We start from the raw sequence: 14,783 nt of genomic DNA on the forward strand, positions 1-14,783 counted from the left end.
TGGAGGCCCACGTCTGCTGTATCCGCTTCAGAAGATTAGTCATCATCCTCCCTTGCCCAGTTTCCTCGAGCGAGCCTTTCGTGATCCCGGAGTTCCGTGATGATTTTTGTGACCATTTGAGCGGTGGCATCACTTAACGCTGCTTGTTCCTTCGTCACCTGGGACAATTTGTCGCCGTTGTTACGAGCAACCTCCATTGCCTCGTTGAGTTGACTCTTCATTCTCATCGAGAATCGCTGTGCCCAGAGGGCACCAAGAAGCAACAGGAAGGCGAGCGCCATCAGATAAAGAGGTCCTCGACGTCCTCAATATGGAGAGATGTTAAGCATATTGGCCTCCATTTTCCCCAGGCATCCTCCACATAACCAGACGTGAAGGTGTTGGCCGGACATGGCCGTTGGCTTGGTGTAGGTCTCATTGTAGAAAATATTTTGTCCAGAGAGCTGAGTGTCCAGTCCACAAACTCCATCTTACAGCAGGTCAGACACGGCACTCGCGTTGCAGTGGCAGATCAGTAATCTAATTTTACTGGAGGGCATATCTTTAGAGCATTGTTATGTCTTATTCTCTGTCCCTGACATTCAATCATCCTTTGCTGTGAGAACAACACATCTGTGATGTGTGTGTGCAGTGCAGTTATGACTCATTTCGGTCAATGTAATGTTTTATTATGTTTTCTTTGTGCATCTTTTTGAAGTAACTCAATGAATTTATATTCGTAAGCGCTGCATCACATGTATTCCATAGGCGAGCCCCAGTGTTCGTAATCGAGAACGATTTCAATGTTGTCCTAGTAGTCTGATAGGAAAACAATGTTTCCTCTCAGGTCATAGGAGGATTCCCTTAGTTGGAACAATGCTTGTAGGTTAGTCGGGAGACTGTTTGCGTGGGCCTTGTACATCATTTGAGCAGTTTTGAAGTTAACCAAGTCATGAAGTTTTAATAGCTTGGACTTGATGAAAAGTTCGTTTGTGCGCGCTCTGAACGGTGCTTTATGAATAATTCTAATGGCTTTTTTTTGAAGGATAAAGAGTGGACAAAGATGTGTTGCGTATGTGTGTCCCCAGATCTCCAAGCAGTAGCTGAGGTGCGGCAAGACAAGGGCGCAGTAAAGGGTTTGCAGAGCCCTCGTATCTAGCATATTTTGAGCTCTAAAGAGAATGGAGATGCTCCTAGCGAGCTTGTTGCGCAACTGCTCCACAATTAAACAAATACTCGAAGCAGCAAAATTTAATTCGAATCTTTTTTTCTAATCGAATACTCGAGTTAATCGATTATTCATTGCAGCACTAGTACAAACGCAGCACAAATGATTGACATCATTTTTATATAAATTTGCATCCGGCAACTTCACGGACGTCATCAATCATTGTGTCGTGATTTGTTTGTTTGTTTTAGACGAAGACCAGGAGACATCGGGCGATTACGGCAGCGGCGGCGCGGTCATCCTCCTCGACGACCAAGAGGAAGAAGCCTCGCAGGGTCGGCAGAAGAAGAGACGGGGCCGAATGCACCCCCGCGAAATCGCCGAAGACGACGACGACGAGGAAGACGACAAGGATGACGAGATGGGCTACGTTTGGTAGCTCCGCCCCTTTGTATTCTTTCCAGTCCAGCACAGATTTGAAGCCATTCCAGCGTCTCCTCGATTGCCCGTGACAGCATTTCTCTCACCAGTGGACCTCATACTTTCTTTTTTCAAAATGTTGTTCTGAAAACGGAGAGGAGACAGAAACGCAAGGCTCAATCTGAAGCCTCCTTCTTTTTTAACATCTTCTAACATGGACTGAACCAGGGGTGTCAAACTCATTTTGGTTGGCGGGTCTCATTTAGGGTCATTACAGCTCATGTGTGGGCCAGACTAGTTTATTTTTTGATGAAATAAGTTATCTCACTCGCTTCTATTGACAGTGCTAGATGTCCAATCCATTTTAAATTGAGAGGGGACGCCCCTCCCAGTCAAAACAGATTGGACGTCGAGCGCTGTCAGTGTCACTGGAAGATGAGAATTTACAGCCAGTTCTTCCACTGTAAGTGAATTGGACGTCTAGCATTGTCAATGACAGGGATTGAGTTCATTTTGTGTCACTTCCTGTCAATTTCACATCATTAGGCCTGAGCACCAAGTAGTGCGAGAGCCAACTGATATTTATTATTATTATTTATTTTATTATGTTTTTCAGGGCAGATGAAAATAGACAATTTGGAGGCCTTAACGTCCCCAAATTCAACAAATTTCGCACTACATGCAGCTTCGCGTAAATTTCGATAATTTTGCGACCTTGCGAGAAAAAAAACGTAACAAAATGGCTCAATGAAGCCCCCCTGAATTTTATAAAAAGGCCTGTCCTATTATTATTATTATTATTATTTTTTTTTTTTTAACGTAGAGCACTGATATTTAGGGAGTCGATACCTTGTGCAAAACTGCTCCCAAAAGTCTCTTGCACCCATGTTCGAAACCCAACAGGAAATCGGGTATTTTGGATTGAGTTAGTTGGAGCCTCCTCCAAATTGAGAGACTGTTCATGAGACACGAGATCTTAAGGTTTCAAAATGGTGAGTTTCAATTCACGGGCCTGACCTGGGTGGGTTACCAAAGTCAGCCATTTTTTGGCAAAATTCAGTAAATGACTAATAACCCTCTAATACAACATTCAATCTTTTTCATACAGTATCTGAATTGTGTGAGAGGTATCCCAGTCTGAACATGGCTGGATTGAAATATTACCCATTAGGCCAGGTGCACCTAGCTAGGAACAGGAAACGCCCTTTTTCAGGTGCCTGAACAAAAAATTTAACAAAATGGCTCAATGCCACCCCCTTGAATTTTTCCAAAAGGCCTCTCCTATTAGGTTTTTTCAATGTAGAGCCATGATATTTGGGGAGTTGATACCGTGTACAAAACTGCACCAAAAAGTATGTTGCACCCATGTTCCAAACCCAACAGGAAATCGGGCATTTTGGATTGAGTTAGTTGGATCCTCCTCAAAATTGGTGAGACTGTTCATGAGACATATGAGATCTTAAGGTTTCAAAATGGTGAGTTTTCATTCATGGGCCTGACCTGGGTGGGGTACGAACGTCGGCCATTTTTTGGGCAAAATTCAGTAAATGACTCATAAATACAATGTTCAATCTTTTTCATATCTAGCATGTATGAGAGGTATCCCAGCCTGAATACGACTGCATTGAAATATTACCCATTAGGCCTGACGCCCCCCTCCTGGGGACAGGAAACACCCTTTTTCACGAGATAGGCTCGTCCTTCAAGGGAAAAAAATCAATTCACCTCAAACCTGCATCAGGGGAGCCTTAAGACATGTGTTCAGGTGCCTGAACAAAAAAATTAACAAAATGGCTCAATGCCACCCCCTTGAATCTTTCAAAAAGGCCTCTTCTATTAGGTTTTTTCAATGTAGAGCGATGATATTTGGGGAGTCGATACCTTGTGGAAAACTGCACCAAAAAGTCTCTTGGACCCATACACCAAACCTAAGAGGAAATCTGGTATTTTGGATTTTAAATTGTAGTCAATTTCCTAGGGAGTTAGTTGGATCCTCCTCAAAATTGGTGAGACTGTTCATGAGACATATGAGATCTTAAGGTTTCAAAATGGTGAGTTTTCATTCACGGGCCTGACCTGGGCAGGGTACCAAAGTCAGCTATTTTTTGGGCAAAATTCAGTAAATGACTAATAACTCCCTAATACAACGTTCAATCTTTTTCATATCTGGCATGTATGAGAGGTATCCCAGCCTGAATACGACTGCATTGAAATATTACCCATTAGGCCTGACGCCCCCCTGCTGGGAACAGGAAACACCTTTTTTTTTTTTTTTTTTACGAGAAACGCTCCTCCTTCAAGGGAAAAAAAATCAATTCACCTCAAACCTGCATCAAGGGAGCCTTAAGACGCCCCCCTGCTGGGAACAGGAAACACCTTTTTTTTTTACTAGAAACGCTCCTCCTTCAAGAGAAAAAAAATCAATTCACCTCAAACCTGCATCAGGGGAGCCTTAAGACATGTGTTCAGGTGCCTGAACAAAAAAATTAACAAAATGGCTCAATGCCACCCCCTTGAATCTTTCAAAAAGGCCTCTTCTATTAGGTTTTTTCAATGTAGAGCAATGATATTTGGGGAGTCGATACCTTGTGGAAAACTGCACCAAAAAGTCTCTTGGACCCATACACCAAACCTAAGAGGAAATCTGGTATTTTGGATTTAAAATTGTAGTCAATTTCCTAGGGAGTTAGTTGGATCCTCCTCAAAATTGGTGAGACTGTTCATGAGACATATGAGATCTTAAGGTTTCAAAATGGTGAGTTTTCATTTACGGGCCTGACCTGGGCAGGGTACCAAAGTCAGCTATTTTTTGGGCAAAATTCAGTAAATGACTAATAACTCCCTAATACAACGTTCAATCTTTTTCATATCTGGCATATATGAGAGGTATCCCAGCCTGAATATGACAGCATTGAAATATTACCCATTAGACCTGACGCCCCCCTGCTGGGAACAGGAAACACCCTTTTTTACTAGATAGGATCATCCTTCAAGGGGAAAAAAATCAATTCACCTCAAACCTGCATCAAGGGAGCTTTAAGACATGTGTTCAGGTGCCTGAACAAAAAAAATTGACAAAATGGCTCAATGCCACCCCCTTGAATTTTTCAAAAAGGCTTCTCCTATTAGGTTTTTTTCAATGTCGAGCGATGATATTTGGGGAGTCAATACCTTGTGGAAAACTGCACCAAAAAGTCTCTTGGACCCATACGCCAAACCTAACAGGAAATCTGGTATTTTGGATTCAAAATTGTAGTCAATTTCCTAGGGAGTTAGTTGGATCCTCCTCAAAATTGGTGAGACTGTTCATGAGACATATGAGATCTTAAGGTTTCAAAATGGTGAGTTTTCATTCACGGGCCTGACCTGGGCAGGGTACCAAAGTCAGCTATTTTTTGGGCAAAATTCAGTAAATGACCAATAACTCCCTAATACAACGTTCAATCTTTTTCATATCTGGCATGTATGAGAGGTATCCCAGCCTGAATACGATTGCATTGAAATATTACCCATTAGGCCTGACGCCCCCCTGCTGGGAACAGGAAACACCTTTTTTTTTTTTTACTAGAAACGCTCCTCCTTCAAGGGAAAAAAAATCAATTCACCTCAAACCTGCATCAAGGGAGCCTTAAGACATGTGTTCAGGTGCCTGAACAAAAATATTAACAAAATGGCTCAATGCCACCCCCTTGAATTTTTCAAAAAGGCCTCTCCTATTAGGTTTTTTCAATGTAGAGCGATGATATTTGGGGAGTCACTACCTTGTGGAAAACTGCACCAAAAAGTCTCTTGGACCCATACGCCAAACCTAACAGGAAATCTGGTATTTTGGATTTAAAATTGTAGTCAATTTCCTAGGGAGTTAGTTGGATCCTCCTCAAAATTGGTAAGACTGTTCATGAGACATATGAAATCTAAAGTTATCTAAACGTCGGTGTCACTTCTGCCTGCTTTTTGGGACATTTTGGTGTCACTTCCTTGTTAACTCTTTGCATACCATTGACTGTGCTAGATGTCCAATCCATTTTGACTAGGAGGAGCAAGTGAACATTCATTTTTGTTGGTACAAATAGAAGATGATCATTCACAGCCAGTGAATTGGACGTCTATCAATATCATTGGCAAGTTATGAGTTCATTTTGCATCATTTGCATGTCATTTTAAGATTGAGTACTTACGGCTCACTTCGTGTAAATTTTGGATCATTTCCTGTTTATTTCTCAGGCTACTTCCTTTTGATTTTTCGGGCATATGCAGGCTACTTCCTTTTGATTTGGTGTCACTTCCTGTTTATTTTGGGAGCAATGACAGTGCTAAACGTCCATTCATTTTGAGCGGGAAGGGGCGAATGAAGGATTGTAACCGCGGGCAGGTGTAGTCACACAGATCCACCGTTTTACGGCGTCGTTGTCAAAGTAAAAGCATGTAATTTTTTTCTTATGTGCAATATGAACAAGCATTTTGACACCCCTGATTACATGATTCCTCCATTCCGTGTTCAAGAACGTTCCTTGTAAATCCGCGCATTCCAAAACGGCTCCCTCTCTTTGTTATTTTGCGGAAGATTGTAAATGATTTAACTGTTGATCTTGAATGTCCCAGAAAGACCAGGTAGCAATGAGATTTAATGATGTGTCGTCATTGTTGTTGCATGTTTCTCATCGTGTTCCTGTAAAAGAGAGATTTACCTGGCCTGGGTCAAGCTCTATGCATCTCAAAACAGAACGTGATGCCAATTTGGCTGCTATAATACTATGTTGCTATGTTGATGCTGTCTAGTGTCTTTTATTTTTTCAGTTGTTGTTCTTCTACTCCCAATCTCAGGAGGTAGGAAGTTGCATTGCAAAAGCGATAGAAGTGCACGAGTGTCCTGACAGATATTTGTTCTTTGGCTAATGGGCGGAGCTAAGGCTCCTGAGACATGGACACTCAGGAAGGCGCCGCCTCTGAGCTGGGAGGACTTTGGTGGGAATTGTTCCGCCTCCCGATGCCATGTCAAGCAAGTGAACTTTTCTTTGTTCGTTTGAAAATTTGGAGTAAAGTTGCACTTTGGGTCTCTTTTCAACCTCAGTCTGTGTTTCTGTGTGTGTCGCACAAACATTACATACCGTATATAGTTGGGGTGATATGATGAGTGATATGATCCGACATTAAAATGGTGGTATCAGCGAGTATCAAAAATAGGGCGCTGATACAGTGGGGAGAACAAGTATTTGATACACTGCCGATTTTGCTGGTTTTCCCACTTGCAAAGCATGTAGAGGTCTGGAATTTGTATCATAAGTTCTCTTCAACTGTGAGGGACGGAATCTAATACAAAAAAAACAGAACATCACGTTGTATGATTTTTAAATAATAAATTTGCATTTAATTGTATGAAATCGAACTTAACATTTGGTACAGAAACCTTTGTTTGCTATTACAGATACCAAACGTTTCCTGTAGTCCTTGACAAGGTTTGCACACACTGCAGCAGGGATTTTGGCCCACTCCTCCATGCAGATCTTCTCCAGAGCCTTCAGGTTTCGGGGCTGCTGCCGGGCAACACGGACTTTCAGCTCCGTCCATAGATTTTCTATCGGGTACAGATCTGGTGACTGGCTAGGCCACTCCAGGACCTTAAGATGCTTTTTACGGAGCCACTCTTTAGTTGCCTTGGCTGTGTGCTTTGGGTCGTTGTCATGCTGGAAGACCCAGCCACGACCCATCTTCAGGGCTCTTACTGTAGGAAGGAGGTTGTCAGCCAAGATCTGGCGATACATAGCCCATAGCTCAATAATTGTCAATAATTGCACAATGCTCATGGTGCTGAAACCCATTAAATCAGTCGCACCCAAGCGCCAGCAGAGGATGACAAAACACCAAAAAACACAAGAAACAAGTGGACATGACACTGTGCTGTCATATTAATCTGTTTGAGCGGGGTATGTGTGTTAATTGCGTCAAATATTTTAACGTGATTAATTGAACAAATTAATTACCGCCCGTTAACGCGATAATTTTGAGAGCCCTAAATTAATTTATAAAAAAATAATAATAAAGCAAATGTGACACACAGCTAAAATTTGCTTAAATATATTGTTCTACGTAAAGGACGTCAGCCAAGGTCAGCCCTCCACATTTTTACCACACCAAATCTGGCCCCCTTTGCAAAAAGTTTGGACACCCCCGATCTAAGTGGTACCATAGCCCATCAGAAAAAAATTGAAGTGGATAATAAATAAATTATAGCTTAATTACCGATTTCTAATAAATTACCAAAAAAGCTACTGTGGGAAAGTAAAGGAATGACTCTATACCTGTGTCTATTTTGGGATTATCCGAAACTTCATTCTCATGATTGGCCCAATAATGCTTCAGCATTATCCAGCATTCAGCATTGAGGAGGTGGCTACTGTTTGTATTAGAGATGTCGATCGGGTCCGATCACGTCATTTTCAAAGTATCGGAATCGGCAAAAAAATATCGGACATGCCTTTTTTTAATATATATATATGTTTTAATTAAATAGTTTTCTAATTGTATTTAACGTTATAGACGTAATATGTTACAATCATCCAGAGTCTTTAGTTTAGGCTTAAGGTAGGGTTATCAAATTTATCCCGTTAACGGCGGTAATTAATTTTTATTAAAATTTATCACGTTAAAATATTTAACGCAGTTAACGCATGCGCTGCACGACCCACATTGTCGCGTTCAACCTTTAATGGCGCCGTTATACCTATATATAAAGCTAAAAGGCAGCGTAAAATCAGTAGAGTGAATTTTGGCAGCCTTTGGAGACTTTTTTTAATTGGCTAACGCTTTACAATCCCTCTCCCAACAATTAGAAATTTCGTGGGACGCAATGTGGGGAAGAAAGGTAGTAGTCGATCTTTTCTTAACACCCTATGTTATTTCCCAACGCAGAGAAGATATATCAATTGGTGCCACTACGCACAGTCATGGTTGCACTTCCCATCATGCATTTGGGCAGAACAGTTAAATGGCTACAGTATCATTTAATGAAAGCTCAACAAATACACTAGATGGCAATATTTTGTCACAATATACAAAGTCACATTTATCCTTTAAGAATTACAAGGCTTTCTATCCGTGGATCCCTCTCACAGAAAGACGCAATTCGTTCAGCACATCCAGACCAGGACTCATACCCACGCGTGCTACGTATTGCGGGTGAAAGGTGAGAGCTCTGACCACCAAGCCAGCAGGTCAAATAGATGCTTTACTTCTTATAGGCATCAAATGGGATATTTCCACGCACCGCAAACGACGGATCCGCATGTACCCGTCAGACTAATAAACTAAGAGTTACCTTAAAATTAATTGTATTTTGAATGGAAGATGACAAGTGCGTTTTCCCTGTGTTACGTCCATTTCCATAGCATGTAGACAACGAGGAAGTAACCGTGAGATGTGGATTGTTTCAGCAGCTCCATCGCGTTGACAGACGCGCTTCCTTTTGAACCCGTTTGCCAAGTCTTGACTGTGTCGACACAGTTCAATGAGTTCATGCATCGATCACGTGATTTTCTTGTAGCGATACGCGATATGACCACTGAAAATAAGTATTTGGTCAATACCAAAAGTTCATCTCAATACTTTGTTATGTACCCTTTGTTGGATATAACGGAGGCCAAACGTTTTCTGTAACTCTTTACAAGCTTTTCACACACTGTTGCTGGTATTTTGGCTCATTCCTCCATGCAGATCTCCTCTAGAGCAGTGATGTTTTGGGGCTGTCGTTGGGCAACACGGACTTTCAACTCCTTCCACAGATATTCTATGGGGTAGAGATCTGGAGACTGGCTAGGACACTCCAGGACCTTGAAATGCTTCTTACCAAGCCACTCCTTTATCGCCCTGGCTGTGTGTTTGGGATCATTGTCATGCTGAAAGACCCAGCCATGTCTCATCTTCAATGCCCTTGCAGACGGAAGGAGATTTTCACTCAAACTCTCTCGATACATGGCCCCATTCATTATTTCCTTTATACAGATCAGTCATCCTGGTCCCATTGCAGAAAAACAGCCCAAAAGCATGATGTTTCCACCCCCACGCTTCGCAGGGGGTATGGTGTTCTTCAGATGCATTTCAGTATTCTTTCTCCTCCAAACACGAGAACCTGTGTTTCTACCAAAAAGTTCTATTTTGGTTTCATCTGACCATAACACATTCTCCCAGTCCTCTTCTGGATCATCCAAATGCTCTCTCTCTGGACGTGTACTTTCTTTAGCGGTGTGACACGTCTGGCAGTGCAGGATTTGAGTCCCCATTGTGTTACTGATAGTAGCCTTTGTTACTATGGTCCCAGCTCTCTGTAGGCCATTCACTAGGTGCCCCCGTGTGGTTCTGGGATTTCTGCTCACCGTTCTTGTTATTATTTTGACGCCACGGGGTGAGATCTTGCATAGAGCCAAAGATCGAGGGAGATTATCAGTGGTCTTGTATGTCTTCCATTTTCTAATAATTGCTCCCACAGTTGATTTCTTTACACCAAGCGTTTTACCTATTGCAGATTCAGTCTTCACAGCCTGGTGCAGGTCTACAATTTGGTCTCTGGTGTCCTTCAACACTTCTTTGGTCTTGGTCATAGTGGGGTTTTGAGTGTGACTGACTGACATTGTGGACAGGTGTTTTTTATACCGATAATGAGTTAAAACAGGTGCAACTAATACAGGTAATGAGTGGAGCCTCGTTAGACCTCGTTAGAAGAAGTTAGACCTCTTTGACAGCACGAAATCTTGCTTGTTTGTACAGTGGGGAGAACAAGTATTTGATACACTTCCAATGGGAAAACCCATTGACAGTGTATCAAATACTTGTTCTCCCCACTGTAGGTGACCAAATGCTTATTTTGCACTCTAATTTGGAAATAAATTCTTTAAAAATCAGACAATGTGTTTTTCTTTTTTTTCCCCCACATTCAGTCTCTCATGGTTGAGGTTTACCCATGTTGACAATTACAGGCCTCTCTAATATTTTCAAGTGGGAGAACTAGCACAGTTAGTGGTTGACGAAATACTTATTTGCCCCACTGTATATAAAAGTTGTAAAGCAATAAAACAAACAACAAAAATGATTGAAATGAACAAAAAAATGATATTTTTATAATGGGTCAAAATGATTTTTCGAACAGATCATGTGACGAGCACCTTAGATGTTCATTTGCTTTGCATATTATTCAAAACAAAACAAAAAATTAGGGGAGGGCAGTTTTTATTTTCAAATGATTTTTTACTTTGTTTGAAAATATTTTTTTGGATTGAAGCAACTTTTTGGGGGTTGAATGATTTAGACACAAATGTCACACAAAAAGGATTGCTAAAATCAAAGAAAACTTTTTTAATGAAAATTTAAGTGTTCAAATGTAAATATTTGAGTCTCAAATATTTTTTAGCATTCAAAAACTTTTTTTTCTTTGAATTTTTTTTTTTTTTTTTTTTTGATTGAAGTGATTTTTCTTTTGAAAATATATATTTTTTGTTTGAAGCAACTTATTTTTTGATTGAATAATAAAGACACAAGTGTCCTAGCCAAAATGTGGCCCAAACGCAAAAACATTACTTCAATCAAAAAAGTTGCTTCAACCAAAAAAAAAAATTGACTTAACCATTTAATTCCAGCAATATGAAGCAATTATCAGAGAATCCCAAAATTTGAAAAATAAGGTCCTAATGAAACCTTTTTTTCAAATTTCTGAAAAGTCAAAGTGAATATGTGTAATAAGCGCTCTGATATCTAGTACCCTTGCTAAATCCTGTTTGTTTGTTTTCATGGAACCTGCAGATGCATGTGTTGACTTGCATCCATCATTGTTTTTTTTTCACATAGAAATATCAAAATTCTGAATTAGTCTCAAAATCATGAAATTTCAGTGTATCAAATGTGATACATTTGGCAATATAGGATTAAATTTAAAAAAAAAAAAAAAATCTAAGCATTTTTTTAGTTTCAAATTTATTTTTGCATTCAAGGCTATCAAACGATTAAAATTTTTAATCGAGTTAATTACAGCTTAAAAATTAATTAATCGAAATTAATCACAATTCAAACCATCTATAAAATATGCCATATTTTTCTGTAAATTATTGTTGGAATGGAAAGATAAGACAAAAGATGGATATATACATTCAACATATGGTACATATGTACTGTATTTGTTTATTATAACAATAAATCAACAAGATGGCATTAAAAGATAAATGTTAGTACAAGTTATAGAAATTATATATTTAAACCCCTCTTAATGTTTTCGTTTGAATAAAATTTGTAAATTTTTCGATCAAAAAATAAACCAGTAGCCCGCCATTGTTGATGTCAATAATTACTTACACAATGCTCATGGGTGCTGAAGCCTATAAAATCAGTCGCACCCAAGCGCCAGCAGAGGGGAGCAAATCTCCACAAAACACAATTAGCAAGTGGGCATTTCACTGTACTGTCATTTAAATCTGTCTGAGCGGGGCATGTGCGTTAATTGCGTCAAATATTTTAACGTGATTAATTTAAAAACTTAATTACCGCCCGTTAACGCGAAAATTTTGACAGCCCTAATTCCAACACATTTTTTTTTTGATTGACGTGACTTTTTTGATCGAATAATGAAGACACAAATCTACCTCCATATGGCTCCGCCCAGGGATGCAATTTTTGACTGGGGTACTACATTGGCACGACACCTCAAGAATGACTGGAAACAAAAAACGCTCATTTTCAACATATTATTATAAATATTCTTGTATGTTAATTTTATTGCTGACACTGCGTTTTGGGGTCATCAATATGTTGTGCCCCCCCCGCACCCAAAGTCAAACTCCGCCTATATCAGGAACTAGTCTATGTTCTTCTCCTCACACTGAAACAAATGTTTATGAGGTAAAGTAACAGAATTTGTTTAAAAGGGAAGAGGAAAGAAGATCTCACTGTTTTGAAGAATCCCCACTCCGTCAGAGAATGCCTAAAGAAAAAGAAAGAATTCAAGGATGAGTTTATTTTTCTACGCAACGTGTCATTTCAGCTCTAAAAGAGGTGTTCATTAAACACTGGGTGCTCACGTTCCACTATTATCTGCTCATTATGTCCTTCTGCTCTCCTACTCGCTTTAATCAGTTAGTTATCCTCGAGGGAACTATTTCCCCCTGTTCTTCCTCCCTTATTCGTTAGAACACTCCCTGATCAAGACCGGTGATTGGTTACAAGTGTAAGTACAGTGCCCTCCATAATTATTGGCACCCATGGTTAAAATGTGTTTTTTAGCTTCGAATAATTTTTTTCTTATTCAAATAATATGGGACCTTAATGGAAAAAAAGAGAAAAATCCAACCTTCAATACAAGTGCATTCATTCAGTGGGGAAAAAAATCCCACATAAAGAAAAAAATTATTTGACATCAAATAATGTGTGTCACAATTATTAGCACCCCTGGTGTTAATACTTAGTACAACCCCCTTTTGCCAACAAAACAAGGTCTGGGGACTGAGATGGCCATGGGAGGACCTTGATTTTGTGTCTGGTAAACCATTTCTGTGTAGATTTGGCCATATGTTTAGGGTCATTGTCTTGCTGAAAGACCCAGTGACGACCCATCTTCAGCTTTCGGGCAGAGGGCAACAGATTTTGATTTAAAATGTCCTGGTATTTCAAAGCATTCATGATGCCATGCACCCTAACAAGGTTCCCAGGGCCTTTGGAGGCGAAACAGCCCCACAGCATCACTGACCCACCCCCATACTTCACAGTTTTGGTCACCTACAAAGAAGCAAGATTTCTGGCTGTCAAAGAGGTCTAACGTCTTCTAAAAAGGCTCCATTCGTTACCTGTATTAATGGCACCTGTTTTAACTCATTATCGGTATAAAAGACACCTGTCCACAACCTCAGTCAGTCACACTCCTAACTCTACTATGGCCAAGACCAAAGAGCTGTTGAAGGACACCAGAGACAAAATTGTAGACGTGCACCTGGCTGGGAAGACTGAATCTGCAATAGGTAAAACGCATGGTGTAAAGAAATCAACTGTGGGAGCAATTATTCGAAAATGGAAGACATACAAGACCACTCTCGATCTGGTCTCCATGCAAGATCTCACCCCGTGGCGTCAAAATGATAACAAGAACGGTGAGCAAAAATCACAGAACCACACGGGGGACCTAGTGAATGACTTACAGAGAGCTGGGACCACAGTAACAAAGGCTACTATCAGTAACACAACGCGCCGCCAAGGACTCAAATCCTGCACTGCCAGACGTGTCCCCCTGCTAAATCCAGTACACGTCCAGGCCCGTCTGCGGTTCGCTAACGAGCATTTGGATGATCCAGAAGAGGACTGGGAGAATGTGTTATGGTCAGATGAAACCAAAATGGAACATTTTGGTAGAAACACAGGTTGTCGTGTTTGGAGGAGAAAGAATACTGAATTGCATGCAAAGAACACCATACCCACTGTGAAGCATGGGTGTGGAAACATCATGCTTTGGGGCTGTTTTTCTGCAAAGGGACCAGGACGAATGATCTGTGTAAAGGAAAGAATGAATGGGGCCACGTATCGAGAGATTTTGAGTGAAAATCTCCTTCCATCAGCAAGGGCATTGAAGATGAGACGTGGCTGGGTCTTTCAGCATGACAATGATACCAAACACACAGCCAGGGCAACAAAGGAGTGGCTTCGTAAGAAGCATTTCAAGGTCTTGGAGTGGCCTTGCCGGTCTCCAGATCTCAACCCCATAGAAAATCTGTGGAGGGATTTGAAAGTCTGTGTTGCCCAACAACAGCCGCAAAACATCAATGCTCTAGAGGAGATCTGCATGGAGGAATGGGTCTAAATACCAGCAACAGTCTGTGAAAAGCTTACAGAAAACGTTTGGCCTCTGTTATTGCCAACAAAGGGTACATAACAAAGTATTGAGATGAACTTTTGGTATTGACCAAATACTTATCTGCCACCATGATTTGCAAATAAATTCTTTAAAAATCAAACAATGTGATTTTCTGATTTTTTTCCCCACATTCTGTCTCTCATGGTTGAGGTTTACCCATGTTGACAATTACAGGCCTCTCTAATATTTTCAAGTGGTAGAACTTGCACAATTAATGGTTGACTTAATACTTATTTGCCCCACTGTAAAAAGGTTGTCCGCCCGACTGCCTGCTTGAGCGGTCCACTGTCCAACAAAGCCAAGGCAGCCCTGTCCTGCAAACACTCAAGATACTAATTG

The 14,783-nt window shown here is 40.6% G+C and overlaps 1 protein-coding gene across 3 annotated transcripts in view; it reads left to right on the top strand.

The window, feature by feature from the left end:
* spock1 (SPARC (osteonectin), cwcv and kazal like domains proteoglycan 1) overlaps nucleotides 1-6,625 on the top strand; it is a 197,706-nt gene extending 191,081 nt beyond the window's left edge. For all 3 annotated transcript variants that reach the window (XM_057849465.1, XM_057849466.1, XM_057849467.1), the window contains exon 12: nucleotides 1,399-6,625. In XM_057849465.1, coding sequence (XP_057705448.1) covers nucleotides 1,399-1,586 — 188 coding nt within the window. In that variant the 3' untranslated portion in view covers nucleotides 1,587-6,625. The remainder of the gene's footprint in view (nucleotides 1-1,398) is intronic.
* Nucleotides 6,626-14,783: the final 8,158 nt, after the last annotated feature.

Source organism: Corythoichthys intestinalis, chromosome 11 (genome assembly GCF_030265065.1).
Source record: "Corythoichthys intestinalis isolate RoL2023-P3 chromosome 11, ASM3026506v1, whole genome shotgun sequence".
Taxonomy (NCBI): Eukaryota; Metazoa; Chordata; class Actinopteri; order Syngnathiformes; family Syngnathidae; genus Corythoichthys; species Corythoichthys intestinalis.